This window comes from Phalacrocorax carbo, chromosome 1 (genome assembly GCF_963921805.1).
Source record: "Phalacrocorax carbo chromosome 1, bPhaCar2.1, whole genome shotgun sequence".
NCBI classification, from domain to species: Eukaryota; Metazoa; Chordata; class Aves; order Suliformes; family Phalacrocoracidae; genus Phalacrocorax; species Phalacrocorax carbo.
Window position 1 is genome coordinate 104,903,069 of NC_087513.1, and position 23,156 is coordinate 104,926,224.

Below are 23,156 nucleotides of genomic sequence, written 5' to 3' on the forward strand. Positions count from 1 at the left end.
GAAGCAGAATTAGTTTATCTACTTTTGCAATGCAACCTCAATAAGTGTAACATTAACATCTAACTCTGTGATGCTTAAGAGGAGGCATATGAGGCTGAAATGTGGATATCGTGTATTATGTCATGTTACAAGATGAAAACAGTTGATTATTTGAAAAATACGAATGAAGTAATTTATAGATGGTCTTATTGTATTTGATGTGACTACTTGAGATTAAGACCCTATTCAAATCTCAATACCTCTGTAATTTTTGTGCTCCTTTTAACCATGGCTTTTCAGGTGATCTTTTTGTGTTCCTTTAGTGGTACGTGTGGTCTTTTAAAACTTCTGCCTATCATTTAGGAATAAAGCATATTGAACAGTAGTCTTAGGTTAAGTAACTTTAAACTAAATAGATATGCAGGGAAAACCTAGTTATTTTATAAGTTGTACTTCATGACTATCCACGAGCATAAAATCCTTTCTTCCAGAAATTAATGGAAAGTTTCTTTGAGCTGTCAAATGTCATAGTTGTTATACTTAGTGCAGATATATATGTAATGACAACTATCAGTAGAGTTGATTATTTCTAGGTGAATTCTGATTTCAGTCGGGTATGAACTTCTGAGAATTCAAATTGTTGCAGTTGGACCTTGAGTTCCAGATATGTTGGATGCTAATGGGGGACAGTAGTGAGTAGTTAAGCAAAAAAATACACCAAAATCATCGATAGACTAGGAAAATCAAGCAACTGGGAGCATTTTTATAACACTACTGTATTTCCAGGGTTCCCATCAACAAGACTAACACATTGCAAAAAATTCTCATTTTTCTGCTGAAAATAAGCTTAGTTAAACAAGGAATCTGTTGAAACAAAGATATGCATAAAAATGATCTGGAAATGCTTACTCAATGTGTGTGCTTATCTCTGTGCTTTTTGTTATGGCCTATGAAATTATCCCAGTATAAATATGGATAAATTGAAACTTAAGAATAATCATTCAGGGATGAGAAAGCTGATGTTGTTTTACAAAGCAGGAAAGAAAACAGTTGTCTGCAACTTAGAAATATAGTGATTATGCAGTAATGTATGAGATTGCAGAATGGTTACTTATTTTCTATGGTTTTGAGGTGTAAGGAGGTTTGTCTTTTTTTGATTGTTGCTGAATTTACCTTTTCAGTTGTCTTTACAAATATATTGAGCTCACCTGCTGTAGAATATTCTGTGCTCACTGTAGAGATAAGAGAGGCGAACGATGAGGAGGGTTGGTAATTATTAACATAATGTCAAAAAGCATGTAATCTTAAACAGGTTTGGACAAACTTAAGATTAGTTTCTTGTCTGTCTATATATAATCACTGGTCTCCTGCTTTTGAAGTACAGGTCTTTACAGTACTTTCTTTCCGTTCACTGTAAAGCAAAGACTGCATTGTGCGTAATTTGAGTAGTATGCAGAATTTTTGACTACTGATTACTCTTGGTACTGATGTACTAGTAGGGTGCTTTGCTGTAGTTCTGTAGTTGCTCTGAGTCTTCTGAAAAGCCAGGAGACTTCTGCTGGCAGAGCAGAATTTGGGTTTGGTTTCCATTTTAAAGTTTTTTTTTAACCTGCCACTTCTAATTGTGCTTTTACATGATCAGCTCTAAACAGTAATGTGTGCAGTTGTCACTGACACTCAAAATATGTGATTGCCAAACAGGCTCATGAAGCTGGACTGTTCTGTCTGCCTGTGAGATGGACTTGCTTTTGAATGTGTGTATTCCAGTCTCTAAAAACCCCCACAGGTTTAGGAACTTGATTCACAAGTGTACGTAATCATAATTGATGGCTTCATCCAGATAGAGCTGCTTCCAGCCTCATCTGTAACTTTGCTAATAATCTTTCATGACACTGTATTTTGCTCCGTGGTGCCTAGCTACACAACCAAATCTAACACCTCACAATGTGTACATTCAATGTGTTTCGATGAGATAACTAACATGGAAAAAAGTCTCCAGTTAAGGTAGTTGTAAAACATTTTGTGTCACAAAAGCTGAAGTCAGGTTGGAATATTCCACATGGTAGGCGTGTATGCTACCCTCATGCTATGGCTGATCTTTTTATCTTCTTATTCCACTAACAGGTTCAGAAAACTGCTGCTCCTCTTATGTAAGATTTCTTACTTAATAAAAAATCTTCTTACTACATGGTTCTGTTAATTATGATCATGCATAAATATGTGTATTTTTGGGAAGACGAGGTTTTTTGTAGTAGACCATAGTTTTGCAGTTCGTTCTTCATGTAGTAGCTGAGAGTACCGGATTAACTGCAGATGGAAATTACTATATGGATTGCAGAACTGATGTTTAAATACACAGGCACTGTTGTCTGTGTGCACTAGAGTAGGCAACAAAAACTATTACTTTTTAGTAATGAAGGTATTCCCTCTTTTGCTTTACTAAAGAAGCAAAGGGAATCACAGGCTTTAAAGTTTCTTTTACTAATAATGTTCTTAAATATTTAAGTTAAAATAGTCCACTTCAGACATTTATGCAGTGATTTGATTGATCTGGTAGGGGAAAAAAGTCTCTTCCAGAAGGTCCTTATCTCTAGCTTCTGTTGACACTATTTTCATCTTTTGCTCTACACAGGCAAATGCCAAGTTCTGAAATGGTGACAAGGTCATTCTTTTTAAATAGGTAATTTCTAAGCCAGAATGGGAAATGGATGGAGTGTAGCTGGTGACACTAATTTAGATCAGGTCACAAAATATTTTTGTAGGAAAATAAATGAGGAGCAGAGGTCAAACATTTGCCTGTTTTCAATAGTAGTAGACTGCCTACTGTAGCTCTTCAGGCAGTCTTCTGATAAGTAAATACAAACATTGAAGACGGTGAGTAATTAAAAAACTGCTATAGATCTTCTGATACATTCCTCTGTGAAGGGATGGATGCTTAAAATAGTTGAGTGACTCCGTTGTGGATTATGACATCCATCTCCAAAATAAGGTTACCTGTCAGAAAAGGGCACTTTTTTCTTTCTCCATGGATCAGTGGGGAGCTTAGTGAGTTAAGTGAACAAATATGGTTGGGTGGTGTTTGTTAGTGTTTTTTGGTGGCTTTTTGTTTTAACTTCTAACAGATATCAGTTGAGCACAGATTTAAAAAACAAAAAACCCAAAAGAAACCAACAAAACCAAAGCTTGTGCTTTAATCAATTAAGCCTCTTTACCTCTGTTTCTTTATCCTAAAGGGGGTAATTTGAAATATGGTCTGACAACCAAAGTTTGTTAAACAAGTTTGTCATTCTAACAGTGATGGCAGTTGAGGGGCAAGTGTGTGTATCTTCTTTCATGGTTGAAAATGACTGAATTCTTCCTTCATTGCCAGAGTATTCTTAATTACCTTTTCACAGTATATGGGAAGCTTTTAGAAAAATTAACATGGCTAGGCTTCCTTAGCAAGTCTTGTCATGTTTTGTCATATACATGCAGGAGTTTAATCAGTGTTCTGCTTTGTTCTTTTACTGTTTATTTATAAATGTGTTTTACAACTGCTTAAAAATACCTGTAAATTAAGTTTTTGCTGTAGTCTGTAAGACCTTAATTTTGAAATAGTGTCAGTGGAGTTTAGGGGTGGGGACACCATTGGTAAAATGGAGATCTTAGTATTTGCAGTGGGGAACTTGTTCAATGTTCTTCATAAGAGCAACACATCAAATGTAGAATAATTGAAAAATAGAAGCCAATAAGAATTCAAACCTAGATGAAAATAATTTCCAAATGAATGGCTACTGGTCAAGTTCTAAAATATTTTCACACAGCTAAATAAGAAAAGGTGGTAAGGTCAGTAATTCCAAAATACTGGCAATTAGGATTGAGCTGCCTGCTGCCCTGGAACATTGAATAGGAGGAGATCTGTATACTGGAACCACAAAGCTTTCTTCCATGAGCTGGAGAAGGTATACTAAAATGGTAATTGTTCAACTTTCTAGTAATGACAGTAGATCTGATTTCTCTGGGTATGCTGACAGAACTGATCATATACGGCTCAGGGACCAAATAACGTAAACTTTCCCTTGAAAGTCTTCTCAGAAAATGCATTCCATCATTTGCTGAATCTATATCCTTTCCTCCTTCACACACACGCGCACGCACACATATATCTTCAAATGGTAAACTTCATAGTTTTTTTGAGTGCCTTGTATTGTAACAAGGTGATTAGGCTTGATACCTTGTGCACTTGTTAACACAATATTCTTCTATTGATATTTCAGACTCATGTTTGAGTGGTTTCAGTGATTGCTGAACAGGAGTTATAGGTGCCAAGTTCAATACAAAACTGGGGTTGATGTGAAGAACAGTCACAACTTTTTTTATCAGTTTGTACGAAATATTAAGGTCACTACTACTGGTTTTGAGTAGTTTTCCAGTCCAAATACATAACTCTTTTTAATATTAAAGGGTTCAAAGGAGGAACTACTTTGAGTCAGAACACTAACAGATTAGTCGTGGTTAGAAGTACCAGAAAGTACATTTGAACCCATGAGGTGCTGGGGAGAGGAAAGTTAGTTGTAAAGAATATTATCTAGAACTTCATCCTTACAGTTTTTACCACTGTATCCTGTACTTTGTAGTAGATCTGCATGCTCTGTGTTTAACTGGTAAACCTTGAAAAGGAATCAAATATGGTGAGCAGGTGGGTTAATCAGTGTCAGGGAACCACTCTTGGCAAAATTCAGTAAGTGTAATTACTGTCACTGATGAAGATGGTGTTGCAGCTGACCTGACTGATCAGGAGGTCCAGCAGCATAATATCAGACTGGCTTCGAGTAGTCTGCAGTCAAAATGTGAAAGTGGTTTTAATGAGAATGTGGAAGTCCAGGAAACCATTTTAATAATGGGATAACAGTCTGGTGGTTAGGATGCTAGGTATAGAAGTGTTAAAGATGTAGTGGGTTTTCTGTAACATAAAATGTAAATAGGTTATGTGCAGTCAGGCGGCTTTTATGAAGGGAGCCCTAGGTATCCCTAGCACAGGTATGAGACTTAATTTCAGTGGGAAGCTTCCTGAAGAAGTGTTCACTGTTTTCTTACACGTACAAATGTAAACACTTCTAAGGTGTCTTGCTTTTGCCTCAGCTGGGGTGGGGCAGGGAGTATCCTTGCCCATAGTCTGTGAAGTTCCATGTCACTGAAATTTCATGTATTAAGTAATGTGTAGGATGGAAAAAAATGAAAATTACCAGACCTGCGAAGTTGAACAGTGAATGAAACAAGTGTTACACAGCATCATGCTATATAACTGATGTGCAAGAAGGAGCAGACATGGCATTCCTGGCATTTTGAACTTAAGGGAACAGGACTTAAGTCATCTAGCATATGTATTTCTAGACATCAGTGGTACTGAATGGCACGTAAAGTATTAGTTAACTCTGTGGCAATACCCGTCATGTTTCATTGCCTGATTGTGAGCCATGACCCTTCAGCAAGTTATTGTAGACTTCTCTGGGTTACAGAGTAGCTTTACTAGCAGGAAGAGTTGTTATCTCATTGGGAGGTAAATGGTCTCTTGGCTGTCCCTGTTTTGGATTTGGTAAACAATGGCAACTACTCATGAACTCACAGGAGAAGTTTTAGTAGCGATGAAGCATTGTAATGCAGCAGACTGCTCTTTGGAGCCTTTTTTGCAGACTGAGATCAGCACTTCAGAATACTCTTGTTCAGTTATTTTGGCAGAACTAGTTCTCCTGTGACTTGAAGATTGCACAATTATTTCGTAAGAGGTTTTGCTGTTTAAAAATACTTTCCTTTCAGTTTGTCCATTCAGAAGACTAATTGTTTCAATTGATATTAGGTCTGTGTTATAGCAAAATATGGGTTGTTTTTTTGGGGGGTTGTTTTTTTGGTGGTGATTTGGTTGGTTGGGTTTTTTTTTGAGGAAATGTGAGAAAGATTTTAAGGGGTCTTGAAATGGAACTTGAAGCCTGAGAGTCCATATTAACTATGTATATAAACATGGCTGTAGTTTTTAGGGGAATTTTGTTTTGGAGACAGGGCCACTAACTAGGTAAAGCTTCTAACACTCTTCAGTGTGACTTAATGTAGCTGAAAACTAGGAACCATCTACAGTTATGTATAAATTTAAGAGAAGATTATAGGTCAAGGAGAAAGTGGAAGATAAACTGGTAATCTAATGGACTTAGTCCACACCTTGGATGCCCAAGTCTTGTCAGATGGAATCTGTACTGGCAACACAGCCAGCACTGGAGCTGTTTGAGAAGGACTTCTCTGAGGCATTACGATAAAGTATTCAAGATGTGCTACTTTAAAATATCAGAAAGCAGTTAAGTTAATGCACCTAACAATGTGTGGAGAGGGTCAGGTGAGCCCATCCATGATAGATGACCTCAGAACAGAGGGAACGCATCATGATTATCTACACGTTTTTGCTATCCACTAAAGAGAGTGTGACCGAAGGTGTTAGGGACTTCTGAGTTGTTGGGCAGGGAGACAACAGCAAGAGGAGGGAAAGGACAGTGGAAGGACCATTTGGGGCTGTAGGCTAACCCAGTTATAAGACACCATGGGAGTATGTGACAGGAAGTGGATGTGTTGAGCGTGACCTGCCTCATCCCCAAAAGACATTTCACTGTCAGTTTGAAACAGCTGTGAATGGGAACATCAAAAAGTAAGCCTACTACGAGACAACCACCCAACCGCAAGGTGCATTATGCAGCAGTTGTCCTTGATACAAATACTTTATAGTTGAGGATAAGTAGTACTTAATGCTTGGGTGCACCTATTACATACTTCAGCAGCTTCTTTTCTACTTGACATGGATTGAAACAACTCTAATAAGTTACACTTATTGTGTGTAATGTGCTTTATTATTATGGTTGCTTTCAAACTGTGCTCTCCTACCCCTGGCCTCTCAGTTACATAATACATATATGAATGCTTTTATTTTATGCATACAATTTATCATCTCTGAGCTGCATCACTGTTACAGTATCTCGATTCTGGTTAAGTCATAGTGGGGGGAAAAAGGTATTTCTTGCTCTGTATTTGAGATTCCAGTTTTCCTTTGACTACTTAATTTGGTTTTGAAAAAGGTTTTCAAAATCTGGGTTCTAGACTGAAAGAAAGGTTTGAATGCTGTCCTACAGCATAGATATGTGTTGATTTCCTTTTTTAAAAATAAACTGGTTGTCCCTCAACACCCTTAATGCCACCTTCGCATAGCTAAGAGTTACAAAGCCTATTTGTTCTTGTAGAAATCTCCGTACTTTTTAGGATAGTTCATGATGAGTAAGTGAAGTATTGTCTCTATACTTGTGCCTGGTGAAATCTATTGGGAATGTTTCCATGCGATATTGGTTTCATTCTTAACAACTTTCCTCTGGTTTCCTGGATTTTAACAGTTTGATTTCCCCCCCCCCCCCGCCCGTGGTATTTTTATCTCTATCTTCATAGACAGTTTTATAATACTAGGCTACTGCCTCCATCTTTTTGAATTTTTTTAATATTCAGAAAGTATAGTGTTTTCTGTATTCTTTCATTAGGAAACTAAGAAGTTAGTAGATACAAAGAAGCAGGGAAATGTAAAAAAGAACTAAAGGTTTCCTTTTAAATCTGATCTAGTAAACTTGTTTAACATGCTTTTAGGTTCTTCAATTGAAATGCTTAGCTCACAAACAGAGCTATATCTCCCTCTTTTGGAAAATCAAGGCATGACTTGATGACTCTGCTTTGAAGATAGGCGTTTGCTTCTTTCATATCTCGGTTATTTTCATTTATGTTCTTTCACCAGGGGAGAAGGGAAGGGGAAAGAAGGGGGAACTGGGAACAAATATCTAATATCACTAGTAAGTTTAGAGTCTAGTAGCTGATGTGGTGATATATTTACAGAAAAATAATCTGCACAGCAAATAGATCACTCTCTCAATGGCTTCTGAACCACACAGATTCCTCTGCAGAACTTTGTTAATCGTATAAACCACCTGAGGAGTATTACTATGTGTCTGATAGCTAAGGAGTATTTCTTCAATATTTGTTTTATATGCTTGTCATTTTAGCAGATTTCTTTGCCTGAAAATTGGAAAAAAAACCAGACAGCTTTGTCTTGACTTAGTTTTGACAGCAATTTTAAATTGATGAGGAAAAAAAAGGTGGAGAAAGGGAGACCTGAGGTAATATAATTAGTGTTCTATTACTTCTTTCCAGTGTAACAGACTTGCAATTTAGGAAGTAGAACAGTCTGGCAGAAGCAACGTGCTGTCCATTCTTTCTGAAACTCTTTTCAAGGTTTACACTCAACTTCAGTGACTGGGAGCACCTTGACGGATACACTTGATTTCTTGGTTATTTGAAGCAGTAGGGATAGCATATGGTAAAGCTTTTCAGTGGAAGGTGAGTTCTGGAAAGATGTCCTGTTGTCCATGCTGACTCCCCCACTGCTTTGGGTGGAGGGTCCATTTGGGAATGTGCTCCTAGCTAAGGGAAGCTGAAGTGTTGAACCACTTCTAATCCCTTTTCCTCCTTGTTGCCTCTCTTGAGCTTTGTTAGGCAGGGCTGTACAGTAGCAAGAGGAGTAAGGCACTAGTGAAGAAGCTGTGTTCGCTTCTTCATCACTTGCCTTCTATTTCTCAGGCTATTAAAGAGGGAAATGTTTTATCTGGACTCTAAAATCTATCAGGTTGAATGAGACAATTCCAGAATAAAGCTCTTAAGAGTGCTGTTCTATCCCAAACTTTTGTCAGGCTTTTTTATTTTCATCTAAATCTTGTTTAAAGCCAACTGTGCCAGGCAAGGAACTCTGAATTCTAGTACTGGGTTCTGCAGCAGGTTGCATTACCTTACTGGAAAGCATTTTGCTGTGCTTCTGTGTATTAAAATACAAACATGCAAAATTTTGCCTCTGTACTCTAGTACGTCTCTCTCAAACCAGTATGACGTGTAGAAAGAGGATAGTAATAATTACCCTGTTTCCTCTGTGCATGTGGGGAAGGCGGGGTGGTGACTTTATTTACTTTAGTAAATGGGTTCAACTGACACCATCCACTTGGGAAAGATCATCAGAACTGTGTATTATATGCTGGGTCCTAAACTCGGGATTGGATATTTGCAGAAGAAAAATACATAGCTAAGGGAAAGGTATTTTCAGCTGGTAGTAAAACTTTACTTCTGTACTTCTGTAGCAACCTGAGGGTGTTGAGAAAAGGGTGAACAATTTAAGAAAAAAGAAATATGATCTTATAGCAGGATTGTAACAGTGACTTGAATGCAGGAACTGTCTTTGAAACTGAACTGCATTTACATAATAAAATCTAAGACCAGGTTTTATTACAGAAGCAATATGTCAAAAGTCTAAAGTTTTGGAGAGATTAATTGGTCAGATTCTTTTGTATTCTTGTAAACTTGTAGTGCTTTCTCCTGGCTACCCTATTTTTTCAAAAGTAAAAATGTAAACTTTTTTTGTCTACACAATATATTATATTACAAAATATCTTAGGGTACCAACAGTCGTTTTCCTTCTCCATGTACCTTTAGAACAACTGAGGGAAGGAAATACCTTGATGTTTAATTTGTAATAAATTTCATGTAGTGGAAGAACCTGTTATGTTATTGCAGCATCTAACAAACTTCCTAGAGAGTCTGTAAGACCTAAAAGTGTGGCGGGTTTAGGTTTTGGATTAAACTTCCTTTCAAATGGTGCCTGTTATTGAGATGAGGCAATGTTTCCACCTGTAGTCTTGTGGCTTTTACATCTGGATAATCTTGTCTCAGAAATTAATAAATATTAAGCTAATGAAATACTATAAGTATTGAAATAATATCTTAATGCCCATATACAAATAACTCGCTGACATTTCCCTATTTAAGCTAGTCCACTTTCTCATGTTAGCTATTGTTGGGTTGATGGCCAATTTAATTTCATTGTTGTGTTAAAAGCCACATATAACAACAATCATTCCAAGTGCTTTCAAGCTATTAAAGTAATGAAATAATAATACAGTGTTTCAGAGCAGTTTATTGGCTTGCATATATTAATCAGTTATCTAGTTATCGCCTCCTCGTTTTCTTCTCCCTAACTCAAGTGTAAATGAGAAACCACTATATAACAAGTTTCCTGAACTGCAAAAATATCAGTCTTAATTCTTTTTGGAAAAAAAAAACCCAAAGTCCAGCAGATGCTACTTTTAAATTAAAGTATGTATCTGAAAAAAAGCCATGCTGTCTTGGTAATTCCTTACTTTTTTCTAATGTTTCATCCTATATCATCATCAGTGGAAACAGAGGCAGATGTCTTATGGGAATACATCATAATTGAATACAGTGCTCACACATGGAATTAAGTCTGTTTTAGATGCAGGAACTGAAAGCTAAAGGAATAGATGGTGGGCAGAGAAATTGTCTGGTCTTGTCTGTAACTGTCATTTGAATTATTCTCCCACACTGTTCTGAAGATCTGTGTATGTGTACACTGGAAGATGAGGTAGCCAAATGAAGCTGATGTGATGAGAAGATGAAGGTAGGCAAATGCAAAAAGAAAAGGGATGATCATAAAAATATGAATCTTAAATGTGTTGTTTTATGGCCTGTTACTGATCAGTTCCATCTGTCGTAAAAACGGCACAACCACATTAAGCTCCATTTTACACATAGTTTACATTTTATCTGAATTTGTATTTGTGACTAAACTTTAAAAGTTGTTAGACTTGCAAAACTTTTGGACTTTTTATTGTTCTAGATGATTTAAGGAAAATCATGTGGCCTCCGTTCATAAAAAATCCAACAAATTTCACTGAGTCACAGTAGGCTGGAAGTTGCCTGAATATAAGTGCTGAGTTTTCCTTTAAATGACCTGAGACATCCAGAAGAGGTTGGCAGATGTGCCGCAGGTGGCATGGAAGACCCATGCTATTTTGGAAAGGAAAAATAGTGACATACCCAGGAATCTTAAATTTGTCAATGTTTCTGAAAATCGAGGCCCCTGAATCTCACTTGTCCTGCACTGGAAACATCGTGGAATTAAAGGAAAGCTATTTCAGCTTCTGAATTGCTCCAGAGTGGTGTTGCCTTTCTGTATGACACTAGACTGCCCTGAGAGTGATGATTTCTCTTTAACTGTAGTAAACTACTTTTGAGAGTTTTAAACATCAAAACAGACCTGTAAACAATGTACTTAGTTTTATCTTACAGCTTACTCCCCACTTCAAAAATTCCCTATACTCTAGTGGGACAGACATGGAACATGTTGTCACTTTGATACTAATGATTTTCTGAGATTTAGGTCCTGCATTGTCTTCCAGCAGTTTGAAAATTGGAATGCACCTTTGCACACCAGTTTCTACATACCTTCAAAGCCAGCCATTGTTGGCTCTGTGTTTGCTCTTATTACAGCCATATGTTTGTTTTTTAGTGAACTTATTCAGATCTGGAAGTTCTTACTTCAAAATGAATTACTTCAGCAGCATTGATGCCTTAAACCTCAGGCTACCAGGACATCTTTTCACTACCTTGGGTGTACTCATCTGTGAAATTCACCACACTAATTACAGCTGTTTCGGATGCTAAACTCCCAAGTATGCTGAATGTTTCAGACAGAAATGTAGAAAATATACCCCAAAATCCCTATAATGGAAAATGCAGACAAAACACAATTTTTAACCATTACTTACAGAAGATGAGCAGCTTAGGTTAAGCTCTTCACTTTCTGTTGTTTTACAGTTGTGCTTATATGAATTGTATATCTGTGCCATGCTCATTTTTAGAGTAAAATGACTTAATGTCAGATTTTGAAGGATGTTTTCATTCTGTCTGATGTTTGCTTATTTGTATAAGAGTATTTATGTACATGTATTTATACTAGTATTCCACTTAGGCAGAATCATGTGACATTCAGAGGTCATCAAGGATTTTGAGTTTTTACATATTGTCTGAATGTATTTACCATTGGGGGGAACTCCAAAACTATTCAGGTGATCTGTATCTAGTATTAATGTAGGCAAATTCTTCATGATTACCTTTGAATTCCCAGAATCTTGTATTTAGAAATTGCCAATGGGTAAGCCAGCTTGGAAACTGAAGTAGTAGGGGAAAAAGACTTCTTAGTACAGAGTTCTAAACAAGTTAGCTGTTTTAAGAGACTTCCTCCTCTCCACCAAAAACAAATAATGTTGCCCATGTATTACGCAGTTTGATAGTAAAATACTAGTCTTATGTTTCAGACAGTGATGTTTAATGTAGATAGTGGCAAGTTATCTTCATCTGTGTTTTGTCTTTCCTTTTCTGTCCTTCTAAATTGTGCAGTGTAAATGTAACTCTTGGTACATAGTTTTCTTCTTAATTTAGTTTTGGCTTTTTTTTAACAGTTTCTTAACAGTTTAAATGCACAAACTGAGGAGGATATATTATTTTGCCTAGGAAACTTGGATTTCCTTTTTCCCTCTGCACTTGTCCTCTTGTTGGAGTGTTTTCTGTAGTGAGTAGCATTCCTTTTTCTCCCTGACAGTTTTACATAACTCACACTGGTAAGCATTTAAAAGGTGACTTAAATTACAAACCCGAAGATAGCCAAGGGTAAGCCATAATGAGGGCACATAACTGGAATATGAAAACATTAGTGACAAAGGGCTGTTCAGTACATATGTGTATTAATTGCCTACTGCAGAACTCCTGCATACCATGTCTGATTGTATGTTACATGTAACAACTAAGTTTAGCTATGATTTTTCTACCAATCTTACCTGTATTCTCTGTTATGTTCTTAAAAGCCAGCAAGATGTATGCTCTGTTATATGTTCTTAGAAGCCAACAAAAGTGCAAAAACCTGATGATAGAATCAGAAATCTAGTGACTATTTTTACCTAGTATTTTCTTTAACTAAAGCTTAGATAAGTATAAAGCAAACTGGTCGGTTGTGATTAGAGGCTAAACTTTTGCCCATTTCCTTGGTCCACTTGACAAATGCATTTCATGCTGTAACAGTGTGCATTTTTAAAGCTTCATTTAATGGGGGCCTTAATGTTTATATCAAATGGTATGATGTGCCTCCTCATACACTTTAAGGAAAGAACAGGGACATACCCCTTAAAAATGAAGTAGGTAAATCCCATGGCCGGTTTGAAGAATCCTATTTAATGAACATCATGATTTTATATATGTTCTTTAAAGAAGATTGTTGAGTTAATTAGAAAATGTAAACTCACTTATAAAATACTGATGAACTAAGTGGTAGCTAACTTAGGTTATGCACCATAACTTCTAAGAATTAGTTTGAAATGAGTAAACAAAACCCCGAATTTGGAGCAAAAGTACTGTATCTGCTAAATAGATTCATAGGTACTTCATCAAAAGGGCTGTGGAGTGACTATATCCAGTATTCTTTATGCATATATAACCTGTAGCAGCAGTTGCGTAGTATACATGGCAGCTACTTTTTATGTCTGAACACTGCAGAGAATGGACCAGAAGTAATAGTTCAGGGTGAGTGGAACAAGAGTTGTTTATCTATCTTTCAGTTTTACATGTGTCCTCTATATGACTCCTTTTATTACAACATTCATTTATTTGTAATTAGTTGTTTCAAGAAAGGAAAAAGCAAATATGGGAATGAAAGCCACTGGACTGTTTCCATTAGAGGTTTTTGTCAGAATTGGGATAAATTACTATTTGTTTTGGGGTACCATTCACCTCTTTGCAGTTTTCTTGCTCATGTCTCAGCTCACCATGGTGTTGTGGGAGCTCTGTCTCAAACTTTAGAAAGTATCTTGTAACTTGATTAATCAACTTTCTGCAATATCAGAAGAAGCTGATTGAGTATAGAGCTTGGTAATTAAGGAAAGGAAAGATTCAGTGATTGGGTTTCACATAAAATTAAGAAAAGGGTTAAGCAAGCATAGGAAATAAGAATTGAAATTGTTAGGTAGGGATTACTTGATAGAGAGAGGACTAAAGAAACTATGTTGGTTATGCTCTTGTAAATGAGAGAACAGGATTCACTTTACCAGCTTTAGTGCTGTAACCACTCCTTTTCTGGGTTAGCTGTGTTCCTCTTGACTATGCTTTCTTTGTGCGCAGCTCATGATGTTAAAAAATGACAGCAACACATGAGCAAAATTGAGGTTTCTACTGTTATGGTGAGGTTCGACCAGATACAACCATGGCTGGATATATTTGGAAAATATTCCTTAGTTCCTACACTGTGAAGAAGGCAACAAATAATTTTTCTGAGTGCTTTGTTTAAAATAAGTGCTCCCCCACATTTTTTAGAGAATTTCTGACACTTGCATTGTTAAATTGTATGACTTCTATTGTTGGATAAATGTATGCTTTTCTTTAGAATATGGGAGGTTTCTTATATCTTTGCATAACAAAATGAGAAGCTAAGTTCTAAAATAAAAATTAAAACAAAATTTAGATTGTGAACCTTAAAATAGAGCAGACTCCTAAGTCTGTTAAGAATGGTAAGTGTGTAAACACAACCCTTGCAGAAAGTGATAGATTATAACCACCTGTTTGGCTCTACATGTTACTATCCTAATATGACAAATACATGCATGCCTCCTGCTTCTCAAAGATTTTATTTGTAGCTATTAGAATTCTGGCTATGAAAGTTGGCAGGGACTTGTACAAGTTCCTATGAAAGCCTCTCAGTTCCCGAAAAGTCTAACCAATAAACTTGACCTGACAGATGCTTTAAATAAAAGCAAAACTAGTACTTGAACAAAATGACTTCTGAAAAACTGGTAACTCAAGTGCACTGATGCCTTGGAAATGAAGGAAAAGGCAGTCAATTTGAGTCAAGTGGCTACGGAACAAGGAAAATTTTTACGTGATTACAGAAGGACGAGTTGCAGAGATATGGTTGATGAACACATGCAGCATAACTGTGGAAGTGTGGGTTAAAAAAAGTGGAATAACTGGTTGCTCATTTAAATGTGTTTCTAATCTTTGTTTTTAAGTGCTTCATTGCTTAATGGATTAAATTAAAGAGTATGCATGACTGGTTTTAGTATTTCATAATAAACAAACTTTTCTTTTTACCCCTCCAGTATCCTCTTTGGATTAAATCAGTACTATGTCTAATTAAATAATGTTCTGAAGTTAGATTAATTACCTCATTTCTTAAAATAAAATGTGCCTACCCCTCATAAGCTTGTACAGTGTAAATTACACTAGAATATTAGACAAAAAGAAATGCTAACATGAGTAGGTATGGTTATTATATGCAGTAATTATCTTATTTCTGGGATGGGTAAATTGGGACAAATTAATAAAACAAGCAATAGCATCGTCAGAAGTGTGATATCAGAAAGAGGAGATAATTTTTATTATTTTAAGAGTAATTTTCAACTTGTCAATGCTATCAGCCAGGAGGATCTTCAGTGTTCATGTAATTTGCAGAAATACCCTTTTGGCCAGCTTTGCTAGCACAGCTGACAGAAATTTTCCATGCAACTGCACTGTGTTTTTAATAACTTATTCTTGGCTTTTTCTGATTAGGTGGTTAGTCTCAATTACTCCTTACAAAACCTGTTTTGAGTTGTCAGAGTTATAATAGTATACACGGAGACAGCAATTACATTTCCCTGCTTTACCAACTTCTGTTAACTTACTGTGTACATATTTTCATCTTACTTTCTCCTGTGGTTGGGTTAAGGATGCAGATAATCTATTGAAATAATGGAAGGCACTTGCCACAGGTGAAAAGGCAATTTTTTGATAACTGTTCTTCCACACTACTTGTAACTTTTCTTTGCTCAATTCCTAACTTCTTTAATAAAGGAGGAAAAAAAAAAATCTCAGACCCTCTCTTTTCATTTGAAGCACGCTCTACGGTGGGGGGAAGCTGAATAAAGAATTTCAGGACTTTGTTTGCTTGTACTTTTCTGGGTTCTAAATTTGCAAACCTTCTGTTACTGTCTTAATGGCAGCCAAAACCAGCGTGGTGCTGTTCCTGCTGCACTGAGGAAGGGGTGGGCTGTGGGAGCAATGGAGCAGGGTTCTTTCTCCATCTCAAGAGAGGTCTGACAGCAATTGGTTTCATAGGATAACTGCTTTTATTAGAATAAGAGGAGGAATACTGACAGTGAGCAAGTAGCCTTCAAAAGCTGGGCACCCCGCATTAGTGTGGCATCAGACCATGGCCTGGTAGATATTCCCATGGCATGCTGTGTGGAGCAGATCCTGTCCTTGGAGAGAAGCTCTCCCTTTTGGTCATTCAAGCTACTAAATAATTTCCTTACAAGAAAACAACTCTACTCCTAAGGCATGTTCTCATGAGAATTTCTTGCTGTGCTTGTAGATGCAAGGCCCTGCGGGTGGCATAGTTGCTGGTACTAAGGGAGAGCTGCCTGCAGCACCCTCCATTATGCTGAGATGGCTATGGTTGTCCTGCAGCCGAGGGCCTTGTGCAACACAGCAATGACCTGTTGGTCCTAGCACCTAAACGTGCAACACTCTCCTGGTCAGCAGCACTACCTTCCACCCCTTGATTCTCATATCTTTTCCCAAGGGTATTTTATATGTTACAGATTACATTAATGACTCAATAGGGTAGAGGGGGTCTGTTCAAGATCACCAGCTCCTCAAATACAATGTCTTCTGCAATGTCCCAGTACGTTATCCTAGTAATTATTTCAATTTTACCTTTGTTATCTAAAATAATAATACTCCAAAAGAGCTCCTAGGTTTGCTATGTTTGGTCACTCTTTCTGAGGAAGGGAAGTTTTCTGAGCTTTTTGAAGGAATTGAAAAGAATAGTCCTTTTTCATCTCATTATAAAATAGAGGAAAGACATATGGAAAGTAAAAAGGATGATAATACTTTATCATTTGAATGATGAAGACCTCCAGAGACACTGAAAGGCAGCAGAAGAAACCTAGCAATTTATATTTTACTCTTTTTCCCTCCTCTTGACCTGAAATGTATCCTGTGCTTCTTGTGTTCTTCTGCAGTTCTGGCCTATATGGTATCAGTCAGGACTCACAGAGCATAGAAGAGAAAAGGGAATTAAGATATTAAAATTGTCTTGCTAAATTGCTTGCCAAGTAAACAAATCACAGTTCTCATCTCAATAGCATTATACTGCATGTCTATTTAAATTTATAAGAATGTGGCAGGGAAATAGGTTCCCTAATTCCCCCATCATTGCTAACAGTAATCCATTTGGAAAGGCTCTTTCTTCCATTACTTATATGAAGCTTATGTATATATGCTCACCTTTTAGCTCCTGCTTGTGAACATCACTCCTATGCCTGACATGCCTAGTTTGCTATCCCTTTGCAAACCATCTCTGTGAATAGGGTCATTCTTCCTTGTCTTGACTTGCATTATATGTTTGACTGTTCTTGGAATTAAATTTCTGTGTAATGTGCTATTTCATTCTCCTCTATGGTTTACATGGGAGGTGTTACATGAATTATATGTGACCGTATGCATATGTTGTGGTTATTTTATAGGTGGTGATTCGTGCTCAAAATGGTGACCTCCTCTATCGTATCTCACCTTGGGCAAGATATGTAGTCCGTGATGAAGACAAAGTGAATTACGATTGGGTACACTGGAACCCACCACAGCCATACATAGTAAGGCTTAAATATTATTTTCAAAAGGTGTATAAAACCATATATTATGTCATCTTTGTATACCTGCTTGGAAGGAGGAAAAAAAAAAAATTTTTTTTCAACAAAAAGAGGGTAGCAACTAGGTCAAGTAGCTACCTGAGAAGTGAAGGGTTTTATTCATGGCTTTGACAGAAACAAGTGACTTTAATGATGGATGGTTTTGAGCTACTTTTTCAGTCTCCTATAGGCTATATGGAAACTAGTTACCTGTTAAAGTGGTATTTTAGCCTTGGCTTCCCCTATGCTAGGCAAACTCAATAACTATTCCAGGACTAGGTGGCTCTTCCTGATACAGAGGAGAGCAGAAAATTTTCAGAATTGGATTTAAGGATTAGTTACCTGCAAATACAAAGTTCAGTACTCCAATAATAAGTCAATGCTATATGGAGTTGGAAAAAGCTTTCAAAAGTAAGGTGCTCATGCTCCAGTCAAAGTTCTAGTTTCTTTGTGTCAGTAAATTAATGATTTTATTGATTAATTTTATTGATTTTTAAGCCCTCTTACTTCTATAAGGGGGGTAACTCTTTGCATGATAAAAATATCCTAGGAGAGCATTCAGAAACTTTAGGCCAAGTGGTGTTATTTCATATTGTTACACTTTTTGGTGTTTTCACTGAAAAATGGTGTGCAGTATTCTGTATAAGAGGTGCTGCAACTTCTGTTTTAAGTTAAATTTTAGCACCCACCTCAAATTATGAAGCATCTGCTTGACACGGAAAAGGTAGCTCACATGGAAGATCTCTTGGAAAAAAATCATTACATAATCTACAGTAACTTTCTTATTTAGGTGTATAGGTTGTATGAATTTAGTGACCTACCCTGTATCTATGATGCTGTGTGACACATAGATTCTCTGTAAGAATGGGGAGGTAATTGGGAATGCAGTGATCTGTATGACCTAGAGTGAAAAGCTGGTGCGAACAAGGCTTTACTGTGTTTTCAGAAAAAAAAAATTGAGACCTTTTATGAATAGGAGAGGAAGTAAAATACAGGGAATAAACCTCAGCCAGAACTTCTTGTTTTTCACACTTGTCCCTTTAATTTCTGTTCACTGATAACACTGAAATTCTGTTCACTGTGTGTGCTTACTGTTTTGTTCTAACTTTTCAAAATTTCACTTAAATATTAAGCTAAAAAATAGAATATAAAAACTTGTAACTTTTTTAATTGGGAGAGGGAGAAAAAGAAAAAAACTTTTTTTGGGAAAAATAGATTTTTAAGTAGTAGTTTTCCTAAGCTTCTTCAGACAAGACTTTTGCTTTAAAAAGTAAAATCCCAATCAAGTGTAAGCTCTTCTTCAAGTGTAAGGAGGAATTGATTAATTTCAATTGCATCTGTATTCTTTAAATATTTTCTACCCGTCTAGAAGTACTATGTACATACCTACAGACTTGGGATTTCTTAATTTTATTTTTTAATCCTAAGTAATTGGAATAAAGATTATTCTGTGCTGTAAAACTGTTCTTTAGGACTAAATACAAATTTTAGTTTGGAGAAGACAGAGCAACTTCAAATGCCTGTGAAAAGCAGATATCCTTAAAAACCTATCTTTCTGTTGTGGTCTTTTATTTTCAAACAAGCTTCATAATAGTACAGAAGAACTTTATAGTACAATAGCTGCTATTTTGTACACTTCAGTGTAATTTAAAAAGGGTATAAGAAGAGTGTTGGATCATGGATGTCCAGTCTCTTGCTCATGAAAAATGTTAATTTGAAGTAGCCATTTACTTTAACAGTGAAGAATGCTTAATTACTTCTGAAATGCTTGTGCTCTTAGAGGAAAAACAAAACAAATTGTTTTTTACCTTGTGCAAATTATGTGATTGTGACAACACTTCCAAGCTGTTGTATCCTAATGACAACTGTTTTTTTTTTCCTTATAGCATAAGCATCCTTCCCCCAAGAGATTAAAAAGCCTCAGAATCTATGAATCTCATGTGGGGATTGCTTCCCCAGAAGGGAAAATAGCTTCTTATAAAAACTTCACATACAACGTACTACCTAGAATAAAGGATCTTGGTAAGTAATAAAGAGAGATACTTGCAGATGTAAAATTTTCATGTGCCTGTGCTTTTATTAGAATAGAGGTGTCTATAGATGTTTTTTTGCACTGTACTATAAAAATTGATGCTTAGGGCAGCAAAAATTATAAACAAGAGAAATCAAAGGAGGAGAAACGAAGTCTGAAATAGGATATGTGAATCAAAATCCATTCCACAGATTTTTAAATAAAATGTGATTGCAAAAGCCTAGGTAACTATTGCAAGGCAGTTAGCTTTTTGGCATGTTTTGCTTTCAACTTGAGATAAGACCTGTTTTTGTGACATGATTTTCAGAGCCATGTGTGTTCTTACTGGTTCTGCTAATGTAAATCTTGATTCTAAGGAAGAAGAAAGAAATATCTGGGTCGAAAGAATTGTCCTTCCTGTTTGCCAGAATAAGCATGCTAAACTTTTTCTCCCTGAATGGTTGCTATGAAGTATCAGAACAAGAAACTTTAAATGTGAGCAATCCTCTTTTAGAAAACAACTTCTAGTATATTGGAGGGGATGTATGAGATTGCTGATATGATTATCCTGGGAAGCATAGCAAAACTGTTCACCTTGATTTCTGTTTGATTATTTTTTTCCTGTCATGTCTTTGCACTCTTTCTATAACGGACAATATTAGAACTTGCTGACTTTTACTGCCCTGTGATGAAATATGTTTTGTTACATTCAGCTGTAAAATAATAATGTAATCCATGGCTGAGGCCTCCTTGGATGGTGGCTGTGCTTGTGTTGATTTTTTTTTTTTAAATTTATTAGAGTGCCTGAAGAAGCCATATGTTTTTCTGTAGGTTTACTTGTTGAGTCAGTGTTTCACAGAATTTGGCTTTTGCCTTTCAGTCAATTTGAGCTTGCAGGTGAGATGAGGGAGTTTGAATGTCTGGAGGCCCTCAACAAAAAGTAAATTTGAATTCCACATTATGTATCTGTGACTCTTTCCTTACTGCTAAAGAATTTATGTTGTTCCAGGAGGTTAATATGTTTACTAGAATTATGAAAGCTTTTTGCTTTAGCTACAGATTTTTCTTTGGAGAGGAGAGATGTCATGAAAAGGCTGATATACCACAAAAGGAAAGCAATACCAAATTTAGGTGGGGTATACAGGAATGATAGATGATGTTCATTCTTATTTATATCAAGTAAACACTGTGGGAATTAAGTCTATTTTCAAGTATTTTTAAGGGCTATTAAATTCAGTTTTAGAATGTCTTACTTGTTAGGACAAGCTTAAAGACATCAGTATTTAAAAATGCTAAGATATTAATAGTTTGTAGAAATATGTGCATGACAAATAGCAAAATAAATAGCAAGCAAATCGAATGAGATTAATTTGATGTTGTGTTGCTGTTTGTTTATAAAAATGCTGTAAATAAGAATAAGTGCAATGAGGCTGAATTATAAAACAGCAATGAATCTGACAAATAGCTGAGCTCATGCCAACTATCTTCTAATAATAACTCTTCTGTAGCTGAAAAATCTAAAAACAAGAACAATAAAAAAGAAACCAGTATCTCGCTGTGGTAGGTTGACCCTGGCTGGCTGCCAGGTGCCCACCAAAGCTGCTCTATCACTCCCCCTTCTCAAACGGACAGGGGAGAGGAAATACAGTGAAAAGCTCCAAGTAAACCTCCTAACACCAATGTAGTGTGTTAAAAAGGCAGGCATTCTTTATTTGCGGTGCGGGGGGGTGGGGTGGGGGAATAAATTGTTCCTCCTAACGTGCACACCCTCAGATCTCTTTGTGCTAGTTAGCACATGCTTCATATACATATGCATTAGCTTTCTGATAAAAGACATACATATTCAGGTGTTATTTGTGCATGCCTGTTGGTGTCTCCGGGTGGTTGTCAGGGGTCTCTGGATGAAGGACATACTGTTCCTCCCTGTGTCCACTAGTTAACCGTTGTGTTTGCGCAAACTCAGTTCTGAGATTACGTATGTGCTGCCATTGAGGGGTGGTCCGTTCTGGTTTAGCGTCTGCTCTGCAGTTCCTTATCTTTATGGCTCTGTATGTCTGCTTTTCTTAAGGCCAAATGTCATTGTGACTTTGTTTAGGTACTTTGAATCTTGGGGCTTCTTTGACTCCCTAAAGCAACAAGGTTTAGTCATCTTGCAGGCTGTTCTTGTTTCGGCTACATCCTTATCTTGGCTAAGTTTCAGCTCTGGGTCCCAGCCTTAGTTGAGCTACCCTAGATTGTATTAGTAACTCCCAACCATTTATACCCTGAATCATTACTACCTAGAAGTGAGGCTTTAATTTAATCCTCAAAACAGAGGTTTGGACCCTAAAAGCACTAGGGGTGACGGGTTTGGGATCTAAAAATTAGGCTTTGAGTCGGAAAGGAGAGGGGTTCTGACAGGAACGCATTATCTCTTACATTAAGGATTAACTAATGACTAAAATACAGATTAACGAATACATTGATTGTTCCCAGACTTAATGTTCAGTTGGATTATATAGCAGTATCCATGTTGAGTTAACTTCATCACCCTGATTACAGGTTGAGATCAGGACAAGGAGAGATCAGTCACCAGTTACTGTCATGGGCAAACCAGACTCAACCTGGGGAAATTAATTTATTACCAATCAAATCAGAGTAGGGTAATAAAACATAAAACCAAATCTTAAAACACCTTCCCCCCACCCCTCCCTTCTCCTGGGCTTAACTTTACTCCCTATTTGTCTATATTCTCCCCACCAGCAGCGCAGTGGGACAGGAAATGGGGGTTGTGGTCAGCTCATCATGTGTTGCCTCGGCTGCTCCTTCCTCCACAGGGGGAGGACTCCTCACACTCTTCCCCTGCTCCAGTGTGGTGTCCCTGTCATGGGAGACTATCCTCCACAAATCTCTCCAATGTGAGTCCTTCCCATGGGCTGCAGTTCTTCGCAAGGCACTCCAGCATGGGTCCCCCCATGGGGTCACAAGCCCTGCCAGCAAACCTGCTCCAGCGTGGGCTTCTCTTTGTCCACAGGTCCTGCCAGGAACCTGCTGCAGTGTGGGCTTTCCATGGGGTCACAGCCTCCTTTGGGCATCCACCTGCTCTGGTGTGGGGTCCTGGTGGCTGCTTCATGGGCTGCAGGTGGATATCTGCTCCACTATTAACCTCCACAGGCTGCAGGGGAATCTCTGCTCTGGTGCCTGGAGCACCTCCTCCCCCTCCTTCTTCACTGACTTTGGAGTCTGCAGGGCTGTTCCCCTCTCGTATTCTCACTACTCTCTCCGGCTGCGGTTGTGCAGTTTTGGTTCCCATGCCCCCGCCACCCTGCTATTAAATACATTATCCCAGTGGCGCCACCACCATCGCTGATGGGCTCGGCCTTTGCCAGTGGCGGGTGCATCCTGGAGCCGGCTGGCACTGGCTCTGTTGGACATGAGGGAAGCTTCTAGCAGCTTCTCACAGAATCCACCCCTGTAGCCCCCCATCCACTACTGAAACGTTGCCATGCAATCCCAATACACTTGTCTAAACTTGACAAATGAAGTGAAAATTATGGTTAAACTAATAAAGTGAAGTG

At 37.4% G+C, this 23,156-nt stretch overlaps 1 protein-coding gene across 3 annotated transcripts in view; it reads left to right on the top strand.

Annotated features, from left to right (window-relative positions):
• Nucleotides 1-23,156, top strand: part of GBE1 (1,4-alpha-glucan branching enzyme 1) — a 176,328-nt gene that overhangs the window by 52,070 nt on the left and 101,102 nt on the right. For all 3 annotated transcript variants that reach the window (XM_064469651.1, XM_064469659.1, XM_064469668.1), the window contains 2 exons: nt 17,427-17,552; nt 19,475-19,610. In XM_064469651.1, coding sequence (XP_064325721.1) covers nt 17,427-17,552; nt 19,475-19,610 — 262 coding nt within the window. The remainder of the gene's footprint in view (nt 1-17,426; nt 17,553-19,474; nt 19,611-23,156) is intronic.